Source organism: Schistocerca nitens, chromosome 5 (genome assembly GCF_023898315.1).
Source record: "Schistocerca nitens isolate TAMUIC-IGC-003100 chromosome 5, iqSchNite1.1, whole genome shotgun sequence".
Classification (NCBI taxonomy): domain Eukaryota; kingdom Metazoa; phylum Arthropoda; class Insecta; order Orthoptera; family Acrididae; genus Schistocerca; species Schistocerca nitens.
The window spans coordinates 452,071,805-452,095,534 of record NC_064618.1 but is presented as its reverse complement, the minus strand read 5'-3'; the positions used below and the strand labels follow the sequence as shown (position 1 = coordinate 452,095,534).

General features: G+C 44.6%; 1 protein-coding gene across 4 annotated transcripts in view; it reads left to right on the top strand.

Annotated features, from left to right (window-relative positions):
- Window positions 1-23,730, top strand: part of LOC126260902 (protein twisted gastrulation-like) — a 58,749-nt gene that overhangs the window by 8,354 nt on the left and 26,665 nt on the right. For 3 of the 4 annotated variants that reach the window (XM_049958358.1, XM_049958356.1, XM_049958357.1), the window contains exons 2-3: window positions 4,144-4,374; window positions 13,175-13,381. In XM_049958358.1, coding sequence (XP_049814315.1) covers window positions 4,161-4,374; window positions 13,175-13,381 — 421 coding nt within the window. In that variant the 5' untranslated portion in view covers window positions 4,144-4,160. Of the gene's footprint in view, window positions 1-3,898; window positions 4,046-4,143; window positions 4,375-13,174; window positions 13,382-23,730 lie in introns of those variants that run through there. The other variant, XM_049958359.1, reaches the window with a different exon arrangement.

Below are 23,730 nucleotides of genomic sequence, written 5' to 3'. Positions count from 1 at the left end.
AGGTCCAGAGACTTAAAGGTTTCAATTTATACAACTTCTGTGCACTCTGTTTTGTACTGAAATTAGCCAGTCAATGAACTAAAACTGGGTTCCACTGCTTCATTACCTTCCTTTGATGTAGAGTGATGCCTTTGTGTTGAACCAATAGGAAGTAACACTAATGGCATTGTTGCTGTCCTTCAGCTGGAAACCTTTATCCAGCAGCTGCTTAATGTGGCAGTATAAAGTTCACTACAAGTTTGTTTAACTCATAACTGGTATCTATAATCTCTGTAATCCACCCGTCAGTCATACACACACGCCACAAACACCCCCTTCTCAGGTTGTGAATCTGAATATTATCCTGCTGTTTCTGAGGTGTTGGCCGGACAAACGAAATTTCTTCTTTCTTGCTCTTTAAAGTGCTTGCAATATGAGTTTGCCCATCACATTGAGTCCAAAAATGTGTCTTCTGAATTCCTTTCACAGGAGTAGGTTGTTTGGGCCATTCTTCTTTTTCTGCTCATGGAATTGTTCGATTTCCTCTTGGACAAAAGAATGAGGGCTGTGGATGTGTAAGATTTCACGACTCTCGTAAAACCCACAGCATTCTGAATCGCAGCTGTATTTGGTCTGGAAAGATTGTTTCATAGCATGGTGCTTCAGCAGGCCTCCTACACCTTTTAACACAAGGCCCCTTCCTGTGACCAGCAGCACTGTATACCCAGTCAGTTGGCACAAGTGACTTACTCAATTCAAACAGCTGGTAACAATTTTTAAAATGACTAGGAGCAACATCAGAAATGATGATGATCTTCTCTGCTCCTCTTTGCAGTTGAAGAATTTTGCGCATTGCTAGCAAAGCATGAACTGAGACATGTACTGTGTCATCACTGCAGCACTTGTGGTCTTGTTTTGAAAATATGTCACTCCTGTAAAAATTGAAACCTGGTCATTACTCCAATTATATCCTTGTAATTCTTGTGGGAGAAGTACAGACCAGTTCTCAGCAAAATCACAGTGAAGTACTAAATATAGTTCTTCAGATTGTAAACCCCCTTTCACTTCTGCAATGTGTTGTTGCAATTTCTTTCGATGCTGGTGTGTTACTGCTTTCACAGACCATTTACGAAGTTCATCAATGAAGCTGTCAAAGGCAACAGTTTTCTTAATTAGTTTATTTTCCTCCCATCTTGAATATGTAATTTCTGCATAGTTGTCTGCTATGTCTTCCAGGCCAAGTGTCAGTAAGGACACTCCTCCCTTTCCAGGGCAGTCACAACATTCTAGTAACAAAAACGTCTCTCGCCTAATGTCACAGACTACTAATGACTTCACACAGGTGTCATATGTCACTTGCTCCAGTAAGTGCTTCAAAGTTACCACACAAAGTTCAAAATTAGTGCAGTACGTACAAACAGACATCTCTACGTGGGTGTGGAACTACCTACATAGGTTTTTGGTGCACAAAATTTTGATCTTCCAATGTGTGAAATTGTATGGTTGCTCTTATAAATTGCAAAAGTTTCTTTAATACTTCGAGTCATGTACCTCTTCACTTTCACAACTTTTTGACCTTCAACTGTTACAGTTATAGTGTCTTTTTTGTTGGCACTCTGGCGAAAAAAGTCCCATTTATCTTCCAAATAAAATGACTGCACTATTTGAACTTGAGCTGCTTCTACAGAATGGCCATAATAGGGATCTGGTCTTTCAAAGACTCCTTTTACAGACCTCACATTTCTTGATTTGTCTACCGTGTACTTTGATACTGACGGAAATTGGTTCAAAATTTTCTTTGAAAAGTCTCTGGAATAATATTTAAAATTTGCACCTTGTCACTGTAGGATATGCAATATTCAAAATTGATATTCGTGAAAAATTGCTGGCTAGAGGTGCAAGAGTGCTTTGGTTCATTTTCTTCTGAAGATGGAATTTCTACTTTGAAGAGCGTGGACAGTTTTGCTGTAGTCTATTCATACATAGCTTTAGTAATTTTTCTGCACTTTCTTAACACACAGAGCTTACGACTCAACTTCACTGATCATGGTTTCTTAACAGGACTAACACCTACCTCTGTAGTTGGATTTTTCCCACGTGGAATGTTTCCCTCTATGTATATAGGGGGAAACATTCCACGTGGGAAAAATATATCTAAAAACACAGATGATGTGACTTACCGAACGAAAGTGCTGGCAGGTTGATAGACACACAAACATACACACAAAATTCAAGCTTTCGCAACGAACTGTTGCCTCATCAGGAAAGAGGGAAGGAGAGGGAAAGACAAAAGGATGTGGGTTTTAAGGTAGAGGGTAAGGAGTCATTCCAATCCCAGGAGCGGAAAGACTTACCTTAGGGGGAAAAAAGGACAGGTATACACTTGCGCGCGCGCGCACACACACACATCCATCCACACATACACAGACAGCAAGCAAGAAATGTCTGTCTGTCTGTCTGTCTGTCTGTCTGTGTGTGTGTGTGTGTGTGTGTGTGTGTGTGTGGGTGCGCGCGCCAGTGTATACCTGTCCTTTTTGTATTGTTTCTGATGATCTAGAACATGATGTTGCCTTGGTTTATCAGACTCAGAAGACTGTATTGAATTTTTTAAAGTGTGAATTTCGATAAATTCATCTTGCATATGTTGAATATTTCACTGATGGTTGTGCTGCACAATATAAAAATTGTAAGAATTTCAGAAATATCTGCTACCATGAACACGACTTCAACATAAAGTGCAGCTGGTCCTTTTCTGCTGCCAGCCATGGCAGATCTCCCTGTGATGGTATTGGTGGCACTGTTAAAAGACTTGTCACAAAACAAGTTTGCAAAGATCTTATAAAGATCAAATACTTACAGCTTCACAGGTATTTGAATTCTGTCGCAAGAACCTGCAAGGCATTTCAGTTCTCTTTGTTTCAAAAGGTGAAATGGTACAAGTCAGACACTACCTGTCTCAGCATTTCACAAATGTAAAAACAATTCCTGTAACACGATCTATGCATCACATTGTATGAATATCACCAACCAAGATTGGAACAAAAAGGTTGAGTTGTGATACGGATTTTAGTATGGCACATGATTTCTCAGATGCACTTCCATCATTAATGCCAGAATGCACTGTGAAGCCCAACTGCTATGTTGCATGTGCATGTGACTCTTCTTGATATTTGGGAATTGTTGAGAAGGTGAATTGTGGAGGAGGAGATGTTACAGTAAGGTTCATGCATCCTCATGGACCATACCCGTCCTTCTGTTGGCCTGATAATGATTTTTCTTTCTCTCATATTTTGTGTGAAGTTAATATCACCAGAGCAACAGGCTGTACTTATACTCTGAGCAAAGTGTCCTCAAAGATGGTGAAAGAAAAGTGGTTCTCATACAAAAAAAAAAATTATCTAAGCATGAAAGTGTCTCATCACATGTGTAGTTCCAAGTCAACTTGAATGCACATTGCAGCACCAGCATTTTGTGCAGTGTTGAAAATATTGGCTTTTGACAAAATGCTTAAATATTATAAACAAAATGCTAATTTTGTTTCATGTATTGCAATTTTTATTCAGTTTGGATATTGTTATGTATACTCATGTTGTTAATGTCTCTTGGGTAGTAGTTGTATTTCTCTCTAAGCATTTTGTCAAAAGTCAATATCGTCAACACTGCACAAAATGCTGGTGCTGCAATCTGCATTCAAGTTATGTGACGAGACACTTTCATGCTTAGATAATATTTTTTTGTATGAGAACCACTTTTCTTTCACAAACTTTGAGGACACTCTGCTCATTTGTATATATCAGAGAATAGTTTAAGAAATTTTCTCTTGGAGTGGAAAGGGATAGTATAGCCTGATGTCTTGGTTAGGTTCGAAGATACTGGTGTGGTTATGAGTGGCCAAACCATAAAATTTAATGTCAGAAGAAGGTGGTTGTAGTTACTGAACACTTGAAGCAGTGATTCAGAAGTAGTCACTGTGAATAGGTTACTTATGTCATGAATGTTACAATGTTGATGACCATGCTGATCAAAGCTGATGGGCTGCATTTGAAGCCCCTAGTTTTAACAAGATGTAAGTGTTCAGCATCATTTTACAATATTCAAAATTAATTATGCATTTATTAATATTGATAGAATTGCTGTTGTAACATGCGGTCCATTGTCTTTCAGAACTGACCTGGTACATCATGTTGCGTTTTGTGTTATTTGTGGTAGTTGCCACTTTAATGTTGGGGGTGTCATCATTGATAGTTGATGGATGCAATGAAGCTGTGTGTGCAAGTGTGGTGAGCAAATGTATGCTTACTCAGTCTTGCAAGTGTGATCTAAAGAATTGTTCATGCTGCAAGGAGTGCTTCAGTTGTCTTGGTGAACGGTTTGACGATTGCTGTTCTTGCGTTGGTAAGTAGTTACTAATTGTCATACTCATCTGTTTTATGTTTTTAAATAGAATGTTCCTGTTTATTTAAATGAGTTTTGGCTAACAATATATTTTCAGTATAACATACCTGTGTTACATAACTGTGATGTCTTCTCGAAAAGTCTCTTATTTAACCATGCTGTTAAACATACAATATTATTCATATTGTTGTTTGATAATGAGTATGAGTTTTTCAGTCAATAAGCAGACATAAATTTGGTCATAAGCCGTGAAATGTTGAATATTAACGCTGCAGTTGAAATGTTGTGACCAGATAGAAATATTGAAGTAGATTACAATGAAGCTGTACTCCATACAGTGATAGGTCTCTGATAGTTGGCTGCATTATTGGCAATTTTCAACTGCAAAGTGTAAATACATTTGCTGGTATTATCTGACTGTTATAGTCTGCCTAGAATTGTGGTAACACTTAGACATTGCCATAGAAACAGAAACAATACTATTTCACATGACTGGTCGAGACAGATAGCCTTCTTTTGCAAGTTCGTGCTTGGCTACCACAGGCCCTAGCCTTTGCAGCATCTTTTCCCTTCCATGCTGCATGTTTATCCTCTTGTTATTCTTTTTTCCCCTACCTTGAGGAACATTTTTGGTATATTTTTGGGAACATGTTCTGCATTTCCAGTTGCTTGACATCAGAAGAGTCCCTTCACTGTCTTTCGTTCAGTTTTTTTCTTTCTTCATTCCCCTTCGCCTATCCTTCCTCCGCTTCGGCATTTGAGGTTCTTCTTTGTCTTTCCTCCCGGTGCTCTCCTGAAGGCTGGCCCATGTGTCTGATGCGTAACAGGTGTATGGGTAATGCACAGTTTCCAGCCCTGGGTCAACAGATAGGGTTCGCACAGGCCAGGCCCAGGGAGGGGTGAAGAAATGGTTCAAATGGCTCTAAGCACTGTTGGAGTTAACACCTGAGCTCATAAGTCCCCTAGACATAGAACTACGTAAACGTAACTAACCTAAGGACATTGCACACATCCTTGCCTGAGGCAGGATTCAAACCTGTGACCATAGCAGCCACATGGTTCCGGACTGAAGCGACTAGAACTGCTCAGCCACAGCGGCCGGCCTGAGAGGGATGATTGTGTGAGCTATTACCTTCACAAATTGTCAATTGGTTCTTCTGCCAGGTGTTCAGGAGGTGTGACCTGAGGTGTGAAGTCATTCACCATTGGTGATGCTGGCAGTCATGGGGGATTTTCTCGCAATGAGCCAATCATCATCTTCTCAGTCTATATCTACTAAACATAATGACACTAACAATTCAAAGACACAACCAGCTACACCTCGGTTCCTCATGGTTTTGCATGCTGAAGATGGTCAGTACTTTTGCTATGGTTAATCCATTTATTATTCAGAAAGTCATTGATACAATTGCTGGCTGTGTGAAATCCTGCTCTCCTTTATGCACTGGAACTTTTCACTTGGAGAGCTCTTGGAGACTACTTGTGATTCTCAAGTGCAACAGTGGCTTGCCTCTTCGGTCCCCCACAGCTATCCTGTTCGTGTTGAGGCCCATCGAATGCTGAATTCTTCACGTGGTGTAATTTACAATAGGCTGTTGATGGTCTGACCAAGGCAGAAATCCAAACTTACCTCTCTGACCAATGCATCATTGCAGGCTGTTGGGTAATGAAAAAGGTAAATGCACCCTTAGTGTCAACACTCACTCTTTTTCTCACGTTTGTTAGAGTAGTGCTTTCATCGAAGATCAAAGCAGGCTGTGTAGTTATCACAGTCTGACCATACATTCCAAACCTGATGTGCTGCTACCAATGTCATCATTACAACCACAGTCAAACCTCCTGCCTTCTGTCCGCTCCATCAGTTGCAATGAGAACATGCAGTTTCCTCCCGACATTGCCCCATGTATCTCGACGGATGGGCCTTAGAGAATGTCCAGGTGAAGGAAAAAGTGCTTTACCCCATCGCTTGCAAGTTTTTGGCTAGTCAGAAACCCTGTGTTTTGCCATGCGCCACTAACAGTACCATTTTTGCTACTTCTCACTCCATGAAGGACATGGCCACGCAGGTATGCGACCTCAAATTCAACACTGCAGTTGTAAAATCATCCAGTGTCAAATGGTAGCATCCCTGTCTCCTTCTCCTCCAGCTGTGCAACAAGCCACCAAATTTTCACCTCACACAGTGAAATCACCTGCTTCACAACCAGCAGGCCGGAAAGGCCAGAAGAAATACTCCTTCGAAGGCTTTTTATGTGCCTCCAACCAACGATCACCTGAATCGTCATCTGACAACCGCAAAGGCTTCAAGAAATCAAACAAAGGCAAATGGTCTTCTCCTTCACCAACTCTGAGACCCTCGTCAACAGTGTCACCGCATGATACCCTCGCTCGACCAACCTCCATGTCGCTAGTGTACACCGCCAACTGTTTTTCTACCCTGGACTCTGCAGACCGACTGTGGGAGAATGCTGGCGCCTCTGTAGATCTTGTGTAGCAGGATCCTTCAGCCTCTGCACCCTTTAGCAGAGGTCTTCAAAGCCTTGCACCCTGCAGCCACCGAGGTGACACCCCTTCATTTTTTCCTCCGCCCCTTTCCTTATCATGATTCTCCTCAAATGGAATGTTTGCAGCCTTAGATCCAATGAGGAGGAATTATAGCTGCTCTTGGAATCACAGCAGCCACTTCTTCTTTGCCTCCAGGAAACAAAATAGCATCCTCACAACCACTTTGGCCTCTCGCCGTTCTTTCCGGTTCGCTTTGACATTTCCTGTGGGAATGGCACTTCATCTCATAGGGGAGTCATGCTAGTCATCCGGGATGTCATTCATTGTCAAACCATCTCCCTGAACTCCCATCTGCGAGCTGTTACAGTCCGCATTTTCCTTCCTTGCTTCACCTTCTCTCTTTGTACCGTTTACATCCCTCCATCATTCGGTGTCATCAGGGCAGAATTCCTCCAGCTTATTGGGCAACTGCCTCACCCCTTTTTGCTACTTGGTTACTTTAATGCACATCATCCACTGTGGGGCTCTCCCAGAACCTGTGAGGGGGGTGCCCTCTTGGCTGACATTTTAAACCAGCTCAGACTCATCTGCCTTAACACTGGAGCACCCATGTTCCTTTCAGCTTCCTCATACACCTATTCCCATTTGGACCCTTCATTCTGCACTACCCAGCTTGCCCGGCGTCTCAAGTGCTCGGTTCTCTCTCACATGTACTTGAGCGACCATTTCCTGTGTGCTATCCATTTTCTGGTCCTACCCCACCTTTTTGCAAACCAAATGGCAGCTTTCTAAGGCCGACTGGAGGCTTTACTCCTCCCTGGTAACCTTCGACAAACAACTTATCTCCAGTTGTGATGACCAGGTAGAATACCTTATCAACCTTATCCTTACTGCCGCAGAACGTTCCATTCCTCACACTTCATCTTTACTGCACTGTGTCCCAGTCCTTTATTGGACTGAGGCGTGCCACAACACAATTCTTGCACGGAGACATGCCCTCCGCAGTTTCAACCATCATCCTACGATGGCAAACTGTATTCATTATAAACAGTTGTGTGCGCAGTGTTGATGCATTCTTCCAGATAGCAAACAAAAACATTTTCTTCAGTTGTGTGGGCCAACATGCGACTGTCCCCTGGCACCAATTTCGAACCTGACTATAGCAGATGATGTCATAGTGGACCCTATTACTATTTCCAACACCTTGGGCTGCTATTTTTTGGAGATATCGAGCCCCAACAACTATCTCCATCGGAAGCGAGTGGAGGTGGCTCACGCGATACCCTTCCGTTCTCAGAATCGTGAGTGCTACAAAGCCACTTTTAGAATGAGGGGGCTAGATCATGTTCGCACTTCATCCCGAACCTCCACCTCAGGGCCAGACAGTGTTCACATTCTGATATTGCAGCACCTTCTTCTTGTGGGCAAGCGTTTGCTCCTTCATATGTTTATTTGCACCTGGACAGAAAGCATGTTGGCCAGATGCTGGCTTGAAGCCAGTGCCATACCCACACCTATGCCCAGTAAGGACAAACATCTTCCTTCTAACTTCTAGCTACTTGCCCCATTTCTCTCACCAGCTGTGTTTGCAAGGTGGTGGAATGTGAGATTCATGCCTGGCTGGTAAGGTGGGTCAAGTCCCGCAATGTACTGATCGCTTCACATTGTGGATTTCAAGCGTGCCGTTCCGCAGTTGACCATCTCGTCACTTTGTCAACAGATGTCATGAATGGTTTTCTGCAGAAATACCAGACTGTGGCTGTGTTTTTGATTTGGAGAAAGCCTACGATACCTGCTGAAGGACTGATATCCTCTGTGATCTCTAAACATGGTTCCCCATTTCCTTCAGGAATTTTTAAGACAGAGTTTTCAAGGTCAGTGTGGGTTCTGTCATGTCTGACACCTTTATCCAAGAGTTTTCAAGGTCAGTGTGGGTTCTGTCATGTCTGACACCTTTATCCAGGAAAACGGGGTGCCTCAGAGCTCCGATCCGTGTGTCGTCTTCTTTGCCATCACCAGTAATCCTATTATTGCCTGTCTCCTGCCAGGCATCTCCAGCTTTCTTTTTGTTGATGATTTTGCCATCTATTGCAGTTCTCCATGGACTTGTCTCATTGAGAGCCATCTTCAGCAATGCCTCGATTGTCGTTGCTCATGTAGCATCAATAATGGATTTCGTTTTTCCACTAACAAAACAGTTTGTATGAATTCCTGGCAGTGCAATTGGTTTCTTCCACCATCTTTCATCTCGGGCCTGTTGCTCTCCCGTTCGTTGAAACTACAAAATTCCTGAGTCTCATGCTCAGTAGGTGACTTTCTTGGTCCTCCCATGTGTCTTACCTGGCAGCCCTCTGTATGCGACCCCTCAATGTCCTAGATGTCCTCAAAGGTACTTCCTGGGGTGCAGATCCGAACCACCCTCCTCCATTTGTGCTGGTCCCTTGTCTGTTCAAAACTAGACTATGGGTGTTTCGCTTGTGCATCTGCATGACCATCACTCTTAATGCCGTCTCAATACTATCCACCATCATGGCATCCGTTTGGCCACTGGTGCCTTTTACGCAAGCCCGGTTTAGAGTCTGTATGCAGAAGCTGCCACTACCACTGCGACTTTCTCCTCAGCAGATATGCGTGCTGTTCGTCTACCCTGCATGGCCACCTATCCTATACCTCTTTCTTTGATGACTCCTTTGACTGCCAGTATGGGGTGCGTCCCTCTTCACTGTTCCTGGAGTTCGCTTTCAGCTATTGCTCCAGTAGCTTAACTTAACGTTGCCTGCCACTTTCCCAATGGGTGTGAATCCTTCGTCACCTTGGCTTCATGTTGCGGCCTGCGTTTGCCTTGGACTTAATTCACTTCCTAAGGACACAACTCCAGACTCACTCTATCGCTGGAAGTTTATCATCCTTCATACACAACTTTGTAACTGACTGTGGTGTCGGGCGTGCCTTCATCATTGGCACTGACAATTTTCGATATTGGCTTCCAGAACATTGCTCAGTATTTACCTCGGAGCTCTTCGCCCTGTATCAGGCTACACAGAATATCTGGTGACACAGGCTTTTCAATTGTCAATTGCTCTGACACTCTTTGCCCTTCAGAGCCTGTGTGTGCTGTACACCGTCCATCCCTTAGTGTAACGGGTCCAGGAAAGCTTTCACTTTCTCACTCTTGATGGAGCCACCATGATGATTGTGTGGGTCCCTGGTGATGTCGTTCTGATTGGCAGCAAGGCCGCTGACACTGCTGCCAAGGCTGCAGTTCTTGTACCTCGGCCTGCTAGTTTTTCCATTCCCTCCAATGATCTCTGTGTTGTCATCTGTCAGCAGGTCATTAACACTGGTCTTACCTTCACAGGAACGAGCTCTGTCGAATTAAACCTCTCCCAGCAGCTTGGCCGGCCTCTTCTCAGCCCTCCTGCCACAAGGAGATCATTTTAGCTAGGTTTCGTATTGGGCACTGTTGTTTTAGACATTGCCATTTGTTAAGCAGTGATCCCCCACCACTTTGTGCTGATTGTCAACAACCTTTGACGGTTTGCCATTTCCTGACAGAATGTCCTTTTTTTAACCACTCTCATTCTAATTTATGTTTCCTATCTGAGTTATCAGCTGTTTTAGTGAACAACACTTGGACTGTAGACCGTGTTTTACTTTTTATCTCTCTCGTCTCTGTGGCGTTTCTCCAAGAGCAAGTTACTATTTTTAGCTGTCTTTCCTTCCATCACTTTTAACTCCTTTTGCATCTTTGTGTTCTATGGTTCTGGCATGGGCTTGTATGTCTGTCAGGGATCTCTCGCTGTACAGAGGGAAACATTGAATTTAGTAGTTCAGAGAAGGGAATAGTGTTAATTGGCAAACTGCATACATTAGACAAACCATGATGTGCATGTTTTTGCTTGTGTTAAATATTATTTTCCTGAATACCCAAAGGGACAGAAGCAGGATGTTAACAATTGTTGTTAACACCCACCCATATTAGGAGTGGATAACTGACAAGTTCTAACACCCAACCTACCAAGAGACTACTTCTTTACGTGAATGTATCAAATATGTAATACAGAAACAAAAGAACACCATCACACAATAAAATGTTAATTGTTATGAAGCAGAGGACAATGCTATATTAATATATTTTTGACTTTTCAGTTTACAAATTACTTACTATTACTTTGTTCTGCATTTTGTATGAAGGTGTCAGTTTTTTAAGATCAGTAATTCAGATCAGTATGGAACATTGGTACATGTTCAGTTAGATAGTCTAAGAGTCATTAGTGATTAAAACAAAGTAGTTTATCAATCCAAAAATTGCTGGTAAATAGCTGTAACATGTGTTGTGACTCACATAAGAAGAACTGAGCAAGATGATGCAGTGACTAAGAGATTGGATTAGCGTTTGGGAGGACAGCAGTTGAAATTCCAGCCCCGATATCCTATTTTAGGTTTTTGTGATTTTGTTAGAATGGTTAAAGCAGATGCGGGGATTGTTCTTTTTAGAATGTCATGGCCAATTTCCAATATAATGCTTCCCCAGTCAGTTTTTGCTCCATCATCATTGACAGGTTATAAAACACTACTCTTTCTTTCTTCAAATAAAAACAAAGCAAAACAGAAAAGATGTTTGTATTACATGAATTGCAGGTAATTTTTTTTAAAAAGAAAATTTAATCACATATTTTCTGTTAGACGACTGAAACTGATGCTGTCATTTATTACCGCAGTGTGTGTAAATTACTGTAATAGAAAAAAAAATTCCAAGTGGCTGTCTTCAGATATTTTAAACTTGAAAAATATTGTATATAAATTTATTGTTGGTCATTATGCGGTAGTTTGAGTCAACTTTGATTCTCTCTCTCATGTGATTGCCATTGTAGTTTCTGTAACTGTAATCAATGTCATGTCTAGCAGTTATTATTTTGAGCATTTTGGGTAAAACTTTACAAAGGGCCATCCACACTCTTATCCGAGCCGTACGTTGGTAATACCTGTTGCGAGCAATCGTAGGTAGCTGAGATGATGGAACAGTTGTTTTGTATAGTCAGTGACAATGATGTTTTATTTTCAGTTGCAGGATAAACAAATGTTGTATTTTAACATAACATCCTTTAACAACTACGTATTGTAATGTGATGAAACTGAATTTTTGCAGACAAATGTAATAACACACACGCACACAATAAATGATTATGATTATTATATTCTTGCAGATGTGGTCCATCTATCATCATCATCAGTTATCTGCTATATTAGCAGGTCCTTTGCCTCTCCATTTTCTGCGATCCATTGCTTCCTTCTTAAGGCTGCTGTATGTTGTACCGTCCATCATGTCATCCAGTATCTGGAATCTCTTCCTTCCTCGCTTCCTTTTCCCTTCTACATAACCTTCTAAAACTGTTTTTATCAGTCCGTCATTCTTTCTTAATATATGCCCAATCCAATTTCTTTTTCTTCTCTTTATTACATCTAGTAACTGTCTTTTCTCTCCCACTCTTCTCAGTACCTCTTCATTTCCATCTATGCAGGTAAATAAAATACTATGTTTTTATGTCATAAGCAGTTCAGTTACTTTTATTTACGACATGTGATGTATTACAACCCATTGATGATCTGTAAATGAAAGGAAGCAAAATGGGTAGGGCATGGAAACAGACTTTTGTTTAGTTATATAGGTGGACCACATCTCCGTGGTGGTGGTGGTGGTGATAAGAAGAATCACGTAAAAATGATGATAATACCGCATTTTAATGAAAACAAGTGATAACGCTACTGCTTGTTCATTGTTGCTGCAGATTTCATAAAATATGTGGAAGGTAATAAAAGGTGACAAGTGAACCAACTTAGTCTATTTGCATGTGTGATGAGACATTTGTTGATACAGTATCTATGCACATACACACAAACACATGCAGCCTTTGTGAGAAGTAGCAACAGTAAGGAAAAGAGAGATTGCTATTCACTGTAAAGGCAGCATATTGAGTTGCAGGTGGACACAATGAAAGACTTTTACTCATTAGTGTTCAACTGAAGCCTTCTTCAGAAAAAGACACACACATTCATTCACACAACCAAGCACGTCTCACATACAAATGACCACCATCTCCAACAAAGGCCGGAGAAGGGGAAGGGATAGCACAGTTTCCATTTATGAGAAGTAGAAGTGTTTAGATCATGACAATAGTATTCCATCTGGAATTTCCAATGTTTAAATCATATTATATAAGAAATGGCCATAGTAATTAATGCCTTCAATATAAACTAAACTAATATTGTGTTTGTTAATACTTTCGTTTTTCAGATATGTGTACAAAGTCTAATTCCACTGGTAGTCCACTTACCAAAATAAGCCATGTTGAAGAGTTTACTGATCCCATACCATCGCTGTTTGAATCCTTGACCATGGATCCGGACACAGAGGGAAGATGGACATCATATACTTATCCACAGGAACTTGATATTTCTCTGTTTAGCCCAAAAATAGACAACGAGATAATAATGGCAAACAGTGAGTCAATAAGCATAATTATTTAATTCTTGTTTATATAGAAATGAATAAAAAATCTCAGTATTTAGTTGTTAATTTTTAGTCGTTACATAGTTCTTTTATACATTTTGGTGACCATATACAGGGTGTTTAATAATCGCGAAAAAGATATATAACTTACAGAAATGTTTGATATAGCACAAAATGCAATAGATCTTAAAGTTTTATAAATAAATATTCATTGTGACTTCCTTCAATAAAATGGCATATGTCGCATCTGTAATCAGTTTCCTGCCAAATCCTATTATGTATGGTGACAACTGCCTGTGTGCCCATATCCTGTTCTACTTGAGGCGTTAGATAATGTTCAAGCATTCCCAGGTTTGATGTACTAGTTATATTTGACGTGGCAAAAAAAAGGAAGAATCATAAATTTGTTACAGCTTACAGCACAAAAACATTTACCTTAGGCAACTCCCGTATAAGTTGATTATGTGATGTGGTTTTTGCTCATCCCATATCCAAACATTATGCTGATTCACTGTACTGCAGGTATGGAAGGTGGCTTCATCACTGAGTGCAATTTTATCTAGAAAATCATCTTCATTCTGCATTTTGTCAAACATTTCTACGCAAAACTCACCTTGTTTTCCTTTGTCACTTTCTCTTAAAACTTGCAACATTTGTAATTTGTGGGAATTGAATGATAGGTGTTCCAGTAACACTTTCCAATCTGTAAAACTAGGCATATTCAAATCTAAGCTGGCATGTCTCATTGATTTACATGGACTATGAATGTAAGGCAGCCAGACTTGTTCAGTCACTGTGTCAGAATGCCGTCCAATCCTGATCTGGCATCCTCTATGATACACATCCTGTTTCGGTGAAATGTTCATATCAATCAATATCAGTTTGTCTTTGAGTTCGTGGCTTGTGATTTTAAGTCCTGAATTGCCTCTGAACTGTGGTAGCAGATTTGGATTCATGAGACCATAAACAACATTGTGGTCATTCTGCATGATTTTATGACTGCATGATAACTGTTGGAATAGCTCATTTGCACATGCCACCTAGAGGAATGTTGGGAACTAACAGTGTTACATGGGAATAAAACATGAAGATATACTCCATTCAGTGCTGTATCAAACATTTATGTAAGTTATTTATCCATTTCACAACTTTGTGTAACTGGTTTATAAATACCGTTCAAGACAATTGATGATATTTTATTTTGTATGAATTTTGTATATACTATACATTTGCTATTTTTGGTAGCAAAGTAACTTTCCCACATTGTAGAAGCCATGATAAAATCTTTACTTCATGACTGGGCACTGAGCTCATCACATTTAAAGAAGAGAAGTTAGACCTACCACTAATCTTTCTAGATTTCTACCCTATGTCATTCAGAGCCAGCAACAATACTGTTACGCTGGCCCTATGTTCAAAAAAAATTCTGGGCTTTTGCTGCCTCCCCATCTGAACATTCTTGAGAGTGACTGAGCCATCACCATGGCTTGCATGTTACAGAGACTATGAAAAACTCTGCTATTGAAGGAACAAGAAGTCATAAAGGTAAACTCCATCCACAGGCTCTGTTGGGTCTATCAGTATTGGTGTCTTGCTTCATCAGTGGCGACGTTGGATGTGGTATGGAGGGGGCATGGGATCAGCACACCACTTTTGTGGGCACTGTTGGCTTTTGTGACCTGGAGTCACTACTACTTGCTCAAGTAGTTTCTCAGTTGCCGTCACGAGGTTGAGTAAACCCCATTCCAGTCTTCCCACCGAGGAAATATCCTTGGCAATACTGGGAATTGGACATGGGCCCTCTGCATGGCAGTTGGTTGCAGTGATCAATCAGTTGCAGAGACTGACAGTGAGAAATCGTAGAAATACTTTTAATTATGTAACTATTTTTGAATAGTGGACTCATTTTATTAAACATGCTTCTTAAATACAAAACATTTTAAAAAGTTCAGTACTGAATTCATTGTACAAACATAATTTATGGTTAAACTATTCAGGATAAGATGATAGATATGTAAGTTTAAGAAAGATTAATAGGACAATAAGGCTAGCTTCCAGGTAAATCTGGGTTTTATGAAGAAAATAAAAGAAGTGGTAAACAGAAGATTGAAAATTCTTTTTTTAAGCATGTTGCGTGTTGCCAGTTGAAACCCCATCACCAGAAAATATTTGTTACTTAGTGTTTATCATTTCTGGAAAGTTCTTAAAACTTCTTATGTTTGTAATGTTTGAAAGTTCTGTAATATTCTGTGGTTGTGTGATTAGCAGCACTCTCCATCCGAGAGTGGAGTTAGCTCTGGCTGTAGGTTGGTGTCTGTAAAATAAACATGCTTTCAGTGCTAAGAGTTGCACTTCATTGCCAGCCTTGCTTTCGGATTTAGACTTCATCGTGGATTATGATGCAATATTGTACATCGGGTACTTCGTAACATGAGGGTGACTGTGGCTCCAATTAGGCAGTGTAAAAGCCATCACCTACATGGACAGGAACCGGAATAAAAGCAGTGCATCATTTCAAATGTGCTTATATTCAGGAGGCACATGGCTTTCATGCCAACAGTAGGTCAGCTGCACATCAGGCATCCATCAATGTTTTCCAGAGAGGGTTGTCGGGACCTGACAAAGTGGCTGAAAGGATTTGACAGTCTCCAAATGCAAGAAGTGAGACAACATGGTGTATTTAGCAATTTGTAATGTTACATGGACAGCCCAGCAGTGCTTTGAGAACATCGAAGAGAAGAGCTCAAGGGACAAATCCCAGGCTGAACTGGTGAAAACAATCTATGGCAGATCGACTTAGCAGACGAACACCGTGGAGTGAGTGTGCTGAGGAAATGCAGCAGAAAAGACTGATAGAAACGTATGACAGATTCCCAAGTGGGGTTTCTATGGCGATTGTGGAAGATCTCGCCTCTCTCTTAAGCCAGGTAGTAACAGAAGATATACAACCATTTATGGCAGCTAGAAATGTCTGACTGAGTATGTAAGAGGTAGCAAACAGGAATGTCAACTCCATACTTCAGAAGGTGATACAGGATGTTGAAGAAGAAGTGTATTGATATTTGGCAGCAGTCCCAGCCTCCATTTGAATACACCATGAAGAATGGACACAGCCAACTCCGATTTATGTCACAGCTGTCAGACAAGAATCTCAGCATCCGACAAATGGAGGTACACCCAGCTTATTCACTTAGTATAATGCCCCGCAGAAGAACATACATTTGGAGGATGGAGAACAATACACTAGTCTGTTTCCACTATGGGGAAACCTGGACATGTACATTACTGTACAGAAAGAATACTATTATGCTGCAAGCTATCAACCATTACAACAGATGTATTCATGCCAGTCAACCACAGACAAATGTAACGAACCTGTGGGACAAAGCCCATCACCATATCCTGGACTAGTTCGCTCCCCAACATGCCATAGCTGTTCCCCATCACTGTACAGAGGTACTGGCCACTCACCTAGCTGCCAAATTTAGGAAAGTAATCAATGTGACCATCTATGGAGGTGAAGCTGCCAAAAGTGGAAATCCTTAACGGACAACAGTTAACGAGATGTCAAGAAATATCCTGTACATCATCATCATCAGTGACGAGCCTGTACGGGCAAAAGTCTATTCATTAGTATTTTTTTTCTACAATGTCGAATCGTACCCTCCAAGACTATGTTTTGTGATATGGAAGAGATTGTGATAAAGCTAGCAAATGGGAGACAAGTCCAGCCAACAGGAACACATATAGCAAGAATAACTATGAATTATGGAACCCGGGGTCGTCTCAACAGAATGTAGTCACGATGGTATCTTAGATGGAACTTTTTGTAGACGTAACAAGCAGTCATAGTGTTGAAGATCAGAGCATAGAACTGATGAAGCTTTTCCAACAAGCACACACAACAGATTGCTCTGGGCAGTTGTTTGTCTTTGAAAATGTTATCCAGCCATCATCAGTGAGATGAATTTGTTGTCAGTGTAAATGCTCAGTTATACAGTGAAGCATTTGTCAGTTGCAAAAAGCTATTCAGCATCACGAGAAATCTACATACCAGCAACACTCATAGCATTGTGGAAGAGCAAGGAGAAATTAAGATCACTAAATGTTATGAGCAGCCACAACTCATTCGTACCCCCTGCGGGTTCGGGGGTTAGAATAGGCCCGCGGTATTCCTGCCTGTCGTAAGAGGCGACTAAAAGGAGTTTCAACCGTTTCGGCCTTCCATGTGATGGTCCCCCTTGGGGTTTGACCTCCATTTTTCAAAATTCTAAAGAAGTACGAGCCTTTTGGGGAAGGACACCTTACGTGGTGTACCACTGGTCCTAAGTGCACTAAGACCTTGGCACTCAGCATTGCACCGGCGTTGTAACCATACCCACTATTCCTCAAATTGGGCCTAAACGCCTGATGGGTTGTCCAAGTTACGCCCATAGTGCATCTCCATCTGCACCAGCGATCATGATGGGTTTTCCATGGCACCAGAAATCCAGCACGGTAGCCAGCCCGTTGTGGTGGGGTCGTCATGTACCCTCTAGGTTGTAGCCCCCTGACAACACAGGGATCGTACTGCCGATACCTGAGCTGCACCCTCCCCACGTCGGCCAAGGAGTAGATGCCCGTCTCCTTGGGGCATCAGGACTCCCAGCAATGGTCATCCTGCCAGGTGGCCCTTGCTGCGGCTGGGTGGCGCCCGTGGGGAGAGCCCCTGGTCAGAGTGGGTGGTATCGGGGCGGACGTTTCGCAGATGAAACGTCAACACGTATCAGGTCGCTCTGCGGCCGAGTCTTTCAAAAGAAAAGGTACCGTTTCTAGTTCTGGTTCTCCTGCCCTTTCCCCCTTGGCCACTCCATGGGAGGACAGGCCCGCCGGCTTGGGGCGAAGTACTTCCCCCACTATTTGGTCTGTTCTCGAACCGGTGGGGGGACATTCGCCACCTCCAAGCCCATGTTCTTTGTTCAGCACATTGAGGACATCTTCGGGGAAATCGAGGCTCTCAGCAAGATGCGTTCAGGGTCCGTTCTTATCAAGATCACCTCCGCCACACAGTCGGCGGCGCTCCAGGCGTGCGACCGCCTAGGGGACATCCCAGTATCCATTGTCCCACATCTGGCACTAAATAGAACGCAGGGGGTTATTTTTCATCGTGACCTCCTGCTACAATCTGATGAGGAGCTCAGGGCCAACCTGGAGCGCCGAGGCGTGCATTTCGTCCGGCGAGTCCAGCGCGGCCCCAAAGACCGTCGCATCGACACCGGGGCCTTTATCCTCGCCTTCGAGGGGGACGTTCTCCCGGAGAAGGTAAAGGTGATGTGCTACCGGTGTGACGTGCGACCTTACGTCCCGCCTCCTATGCGCTGTTTTAGGTGTTTGCGCTTTGAGCACATGTCGTCACGGTGTGAGGCTGAGCCCCTTTGTGGCGATTGTGGACGTCCTCTTCGTGAGGAACATACATGCACCCCACCACCTCGGTGCATTAATTGTCCTGGCGTCCACTCGCCTAGATCCTCAGACTGCCCCGCATATCAGAAGGAGAAGAAGATACAAGAAATCAAAACTTTGGATCGGCTCTCTTATTCTGAGGCCAGGAAGAAGTATGACCGCCTCCATCCCGTGCCATTGACCACTTCGTTTGCCTCAGTTGTGTCCACTCCTTCCGCGGTATCCTCACCCCTATCCTGTCCCCCCTCCACCCATCAGGGGGCTCTGCCTCCGCCTCCCAAATCCCTCCCTTCCAAATCCTCCTCCCCCGTGGCCCCCACCCCCTCTGCCCCAGGGGCCACCCTTCCTCCTCCTCCTGCCCCCACGCCACCTGAGAAGCGATCCTCTTCTCAGGCGTCCATCGGGGAAACGTTCCGGACCCCAGCTTCCGAGGTCCGGCGTTCCAAAACGGACACCGCGCGTGAGGACCTTCTTCGGGTCCAGCCCACCATCCCTGTGCCTCCTAGGCCTTCCAAGAAGGCCTCCAAGAAGAAGTCTCTATCCCCCTCTCCACCCCGGCGCATTTCGTCTGACGCTCCATCCGTGAGTCGCTGCTCCCGGCCGTCCTCAGTTTCGCCGGGACGCTCTGCTGCCAGGCGCTCAGCTGGCCTTTCGTCGGCAAACGATGCTGCCCCTCCTACACAACCAGGGACAGCGGCCGCAGCTGGCGACGAGTCGATGGAACCGGATCCGCCTCCCGTTGGTTGTAGCGTTGTTCCCTCGCAACCTGGCCCTCCGCGGCCGTCGAGGTGACCAGCTCTTCCCCCATCTCGTTCCCCCAACTTTTTGACTAGCGATGGCGTTGTTTCGTTGGAACATAAAGAGGTATTCGATCTAATCAGGAGGAATTACAACTGCTCCTCCGCCTGCACTGTCCGCTCGTCCTTGGTCTCCAGGAAACCAAGTTGCGCCCGACTGACCGTATTGCCTTTACCCACTATACCTCGGAGCGGTATGACCTCACCCCTGTGGACGGTGTCCCAGCTCATGGTGGGGTCATGTTGCTCATTCGGGACGATGTCTATTACCATCCCATCCCATTGACCACCCCTCTTCAAGCAATAGCTGTCCGCATTACTCTTTCTGCTTTTACTTTTTCAGTTTGTACCATCTACACTCCACCGTCATCTGCTGTTAGTCGGGCTGACATGATGCACCTGATCGTTCAGCTTCCCCCGCCGTTTTTATTGTTTGGCGACTTCAATGCCCATCATCCCCTTTGGGGCTCTCCTGCATCCTGTCAAAGAGGCTCACTCTTGGTGGATGTCTTCAACCATCTCAATCTTGTCTGTCTCAATACTGGCGCCCCGACTTTCCTCTCGGACTCTACTCATACCTACTCCCACTTGGACCTCTCGATCTGTTCTACCACTCTTGCCCGTCGGTTCGAGTGGTATGTCCTTTCTGACACCTATTCGAGCGACCACTTCCCCTGTGTCGTTCGTCTCCTGCACCACACCCCATCCCCATGTCCTTCGAGCTGGAACATACTGAAAGCTGACTGGGGACTTTACTCCTCCCTGGCGACCTTTCCGGACCACGATTTTCCCAGTTGTGACAGTCAGGTCGAATATCTCACGGCTGTTATCATCAATGCTGCCGAACGTTCCATTCCTCGTACTACTTCTTCTTCACGTCGCGTTTCCGTCCCCTGGTGGAACGAGGCTTGTAGGGACGCTATTCGTGCTCGACGACGTGCTTTACGCACCTTTCGCCGCCATCCTACGTTGGCGAATTGTATTGAATACAAACGACTCCAAGCGCAATGCCGTAGAGTCATCAAAGACAGCAAAAAAGCTAGTTGGGCCTCTTTCACCAGCTCCTTTAACAGTTTTACTCCCTCTTCCGTCGTTTGGGGTAGCCTGCGCCGGCTGTCGGGCATTAAGGCCCACTCCTCGGTACCTGGCCTGACCTCAGGTAATGAGGTCCTTGTTGATCCTGTGGCTGTCTCCAACGCCTTTGGCCGCTTTTTCGCGGAGGTTTCAAGCTCCGCCCATTACCATCCTGCCTTCCTTCCCAGGAAAGAGGCAGAAGAGGCTCGGCGACCTTCCTTCCACTCGCTGAATCTGGAAACTTATAATGCCCCGTTTACTATGCGGGAACTCGAACGTGCGCTTGCACTGTCCCGGTCCTCTGCTCCGGGGCCAGATGCCATTCACGTTCAGATGCTGGCACACCTTTCTCCGGTGGGCAAAAGCTTCCTTCTTCGTACCTACAATCGCGTCTGGACCGAAGGTCAAGTCCCCATGCGTTGGCGTGACGCCGTTGTTGTTCCTATACCCAAACCCGGGAAGGATAGACACCTTCCTTCTAGTTACCGCCCCATTTCTCTTACAAGCTGTGTGTGTAAGGTGATGGAGCGCATGGTTAATGCTCGGTTAGTCTGAATTCTTGAATCTCGACGGCTACTTACTAATGTCCAATGCGGCTTTCGTCGCCGCCGCTCCGCTGTTGACCACCTTGTGACCTTGTCGACATTCATCATGAACAACTTTTTGCGAAGGCGCCAAACGGTAGCCGTGTTCTTCGACTTGGAGAAGGCTTATGATACCTGTTGGAGAGGAGGTACCCTCCGCACTATGCACAGGTGGGGCCTACGCGGTCGCCTGCCCCTTTTTATTGATTCCTATTTAACGGATCGAAAGTTTAGGGTATGTGTGGGTTCCGTATTGTCCGACGTCTTCCTCCAGGAGAACGGAGTGCCTCAGGGCTCCGTCTTGAGCGTAGCCCTTTTTGCCATCGCAATCAATCCAATTATGGATTGCATTCCACCTAATGTCTCAGGCTCTCTCTTTGTCGATGACTTCGCGATCTACTGCAGTGCCCAGAGAACATGCCTCCTGGAGCGCTGTCTTCAGCGTTGTCTAGACAGCCTCTACTCATGGAGTGTGGCAAATGGCTTCCGGTTCTCTGAAGAGAAGACGGTTTGTATCAACTTTTGGCGATATAAAGCGTTCCTTCCGCCATCCTTACATCTCGGTCCCGTTGTTCTCCCATTCGTGGACACAACTCAGTTTCTAGGGCTCAAGTTGGACAGGAAACTGTGGTCTCCACATGTCTCTTATTTGGCGGCCCGTTGTACACGTTCCCTTAATGTCCTCAGAGTTCTTAGCGGTTCATCTTGGGGAGCGGATCGCACTGTCCTGCTTCGCTTGTATCGGTCCATAGTCTGATCAAAGCTGGATTATGGGAGCTTCGTCTACTCGTCCGCTCGGCCATCCCTCTTACGCCGGCTCAACTCCATCCACCATCGGGGGATACGTCTTGCGACCGGAGCCTTCCATACTAGTCCTGTCGAGAGTCTTTATGCTGAAGCTGCCGAGTTACCATTGACCTACCGGCGCGACGTACTGCTGTGTCGGTATGCCTGCCGGCTGTTGTCTATGCCCGACCACCCCTCTTACAAGTCCTTCGCCGATTCTCTCGACCGTCAGTACGGGTTGTATGTGTCTGCCCTGCTGCCCCCCGGAGTCCGCTTCCGTCGCCTGCTTCGACAATTGGATATTGCCCTCCCTACCACCTTCAGAGAGGGTGAGAGCCCGACACCACCTTGGCTCCAGGCTCCGGTTCGTATTTATCTCGACCTCAGCTCACTCCCGAAGGAGGGTACTCCGGCTGCAGTGTATTGCTCACGGTTTGTCGAACTTCGTGCTCGACTTGCCGGTCACACCTTTATTTACACCGATGGCTCCAAAACTGACGATGGTGTCGGCTGTGCCTTTGTCGTCGGGGCCGCCACCTTTAAATTCCGGCTCCTCGACCAATGTTCCAGCTTTACGGCCGAGCTTTTTGCTCTCCATCAGGCCGTTCAGTATGCCCGCCGCCACCGCCATTCATCGTATGTACTCTGCTCTGACTCGCTCAGTGCTCTTCAGGGCCTTGGAGCTCCCTATCCGGTCCATCCCTTGATTCAACGGATACAGCAGTCCCTCCATTCTTTCGCTGATAATGGTGGTTCTGTCAGCTTTCTGTGGGTTCCCGGACATGTAGGAGTGCCTGGGAATGAGGCTGCGGATGCTGCAGCCAAGGCTGCAGTCCTCATGCCTCGGCCAGCCTCCCATTGTGTCCCGTCATCTGACGTTCGTGGGGATGTATGTAAGAGGCTTGTGTCGTTGTGGTGGGATGCTTGGTCATCCCTCCAAGGAAACAAGCTCCGGGCAGTAAAACCGCTCCCAACTGCTTGGACAACATCCTCCCGACCATCTCGGCGCGAGGAGGTCCTTCTGACCAGGTTGCGGATTGGGCATTGCCGGTTTAGCCACTGCTACCTGCTCTCCGGTGACCCAGCCCCGCAGTGCCCTTGTGGTCAGGCATTAACAGTGCGCCATGTTTTATTGTCGTGTCCCCGTTTTAGTCAATTTCGTGTTGTCCTGTCCCTGCCATCTACTTTACCGGATGTTTTAGCTGATGACGCTCGAGCAGCTGCTCGTATTCTGCGTTTTATAACTTTAACTGGCTTGTCCAAAGACATTTAACCTTTTTACTTATTTTATCTGCATATTTGTCAGGTCCTTCTGGTGTCCCCCCATCCCCTTGAGTTTTACCAGATTCCATGTGCTCTCACAACAGTGACTGGGTGCTAATGACCTCAGCAGTTGAGCGCCCTTAAACCCAAAAAAAAACCTCATTCGTAAAGGTATATGCAGGAATAACCAAACAAATCCAGGTTGAGCAGTTCACTGCCATTGATGAAGAATTGTGCTCAGTACTGCTATACCCATCGCTATCAAGAAAGGTACTATACTACTGTCAACAACATCTGATGTCAATGAGGAACAATGTTGGTGAGGGTTAGCTGCTCTGATGGAGTATATGGATGTATCAACAGCAACAGAAAATCATGTAACAGAAATAGATTC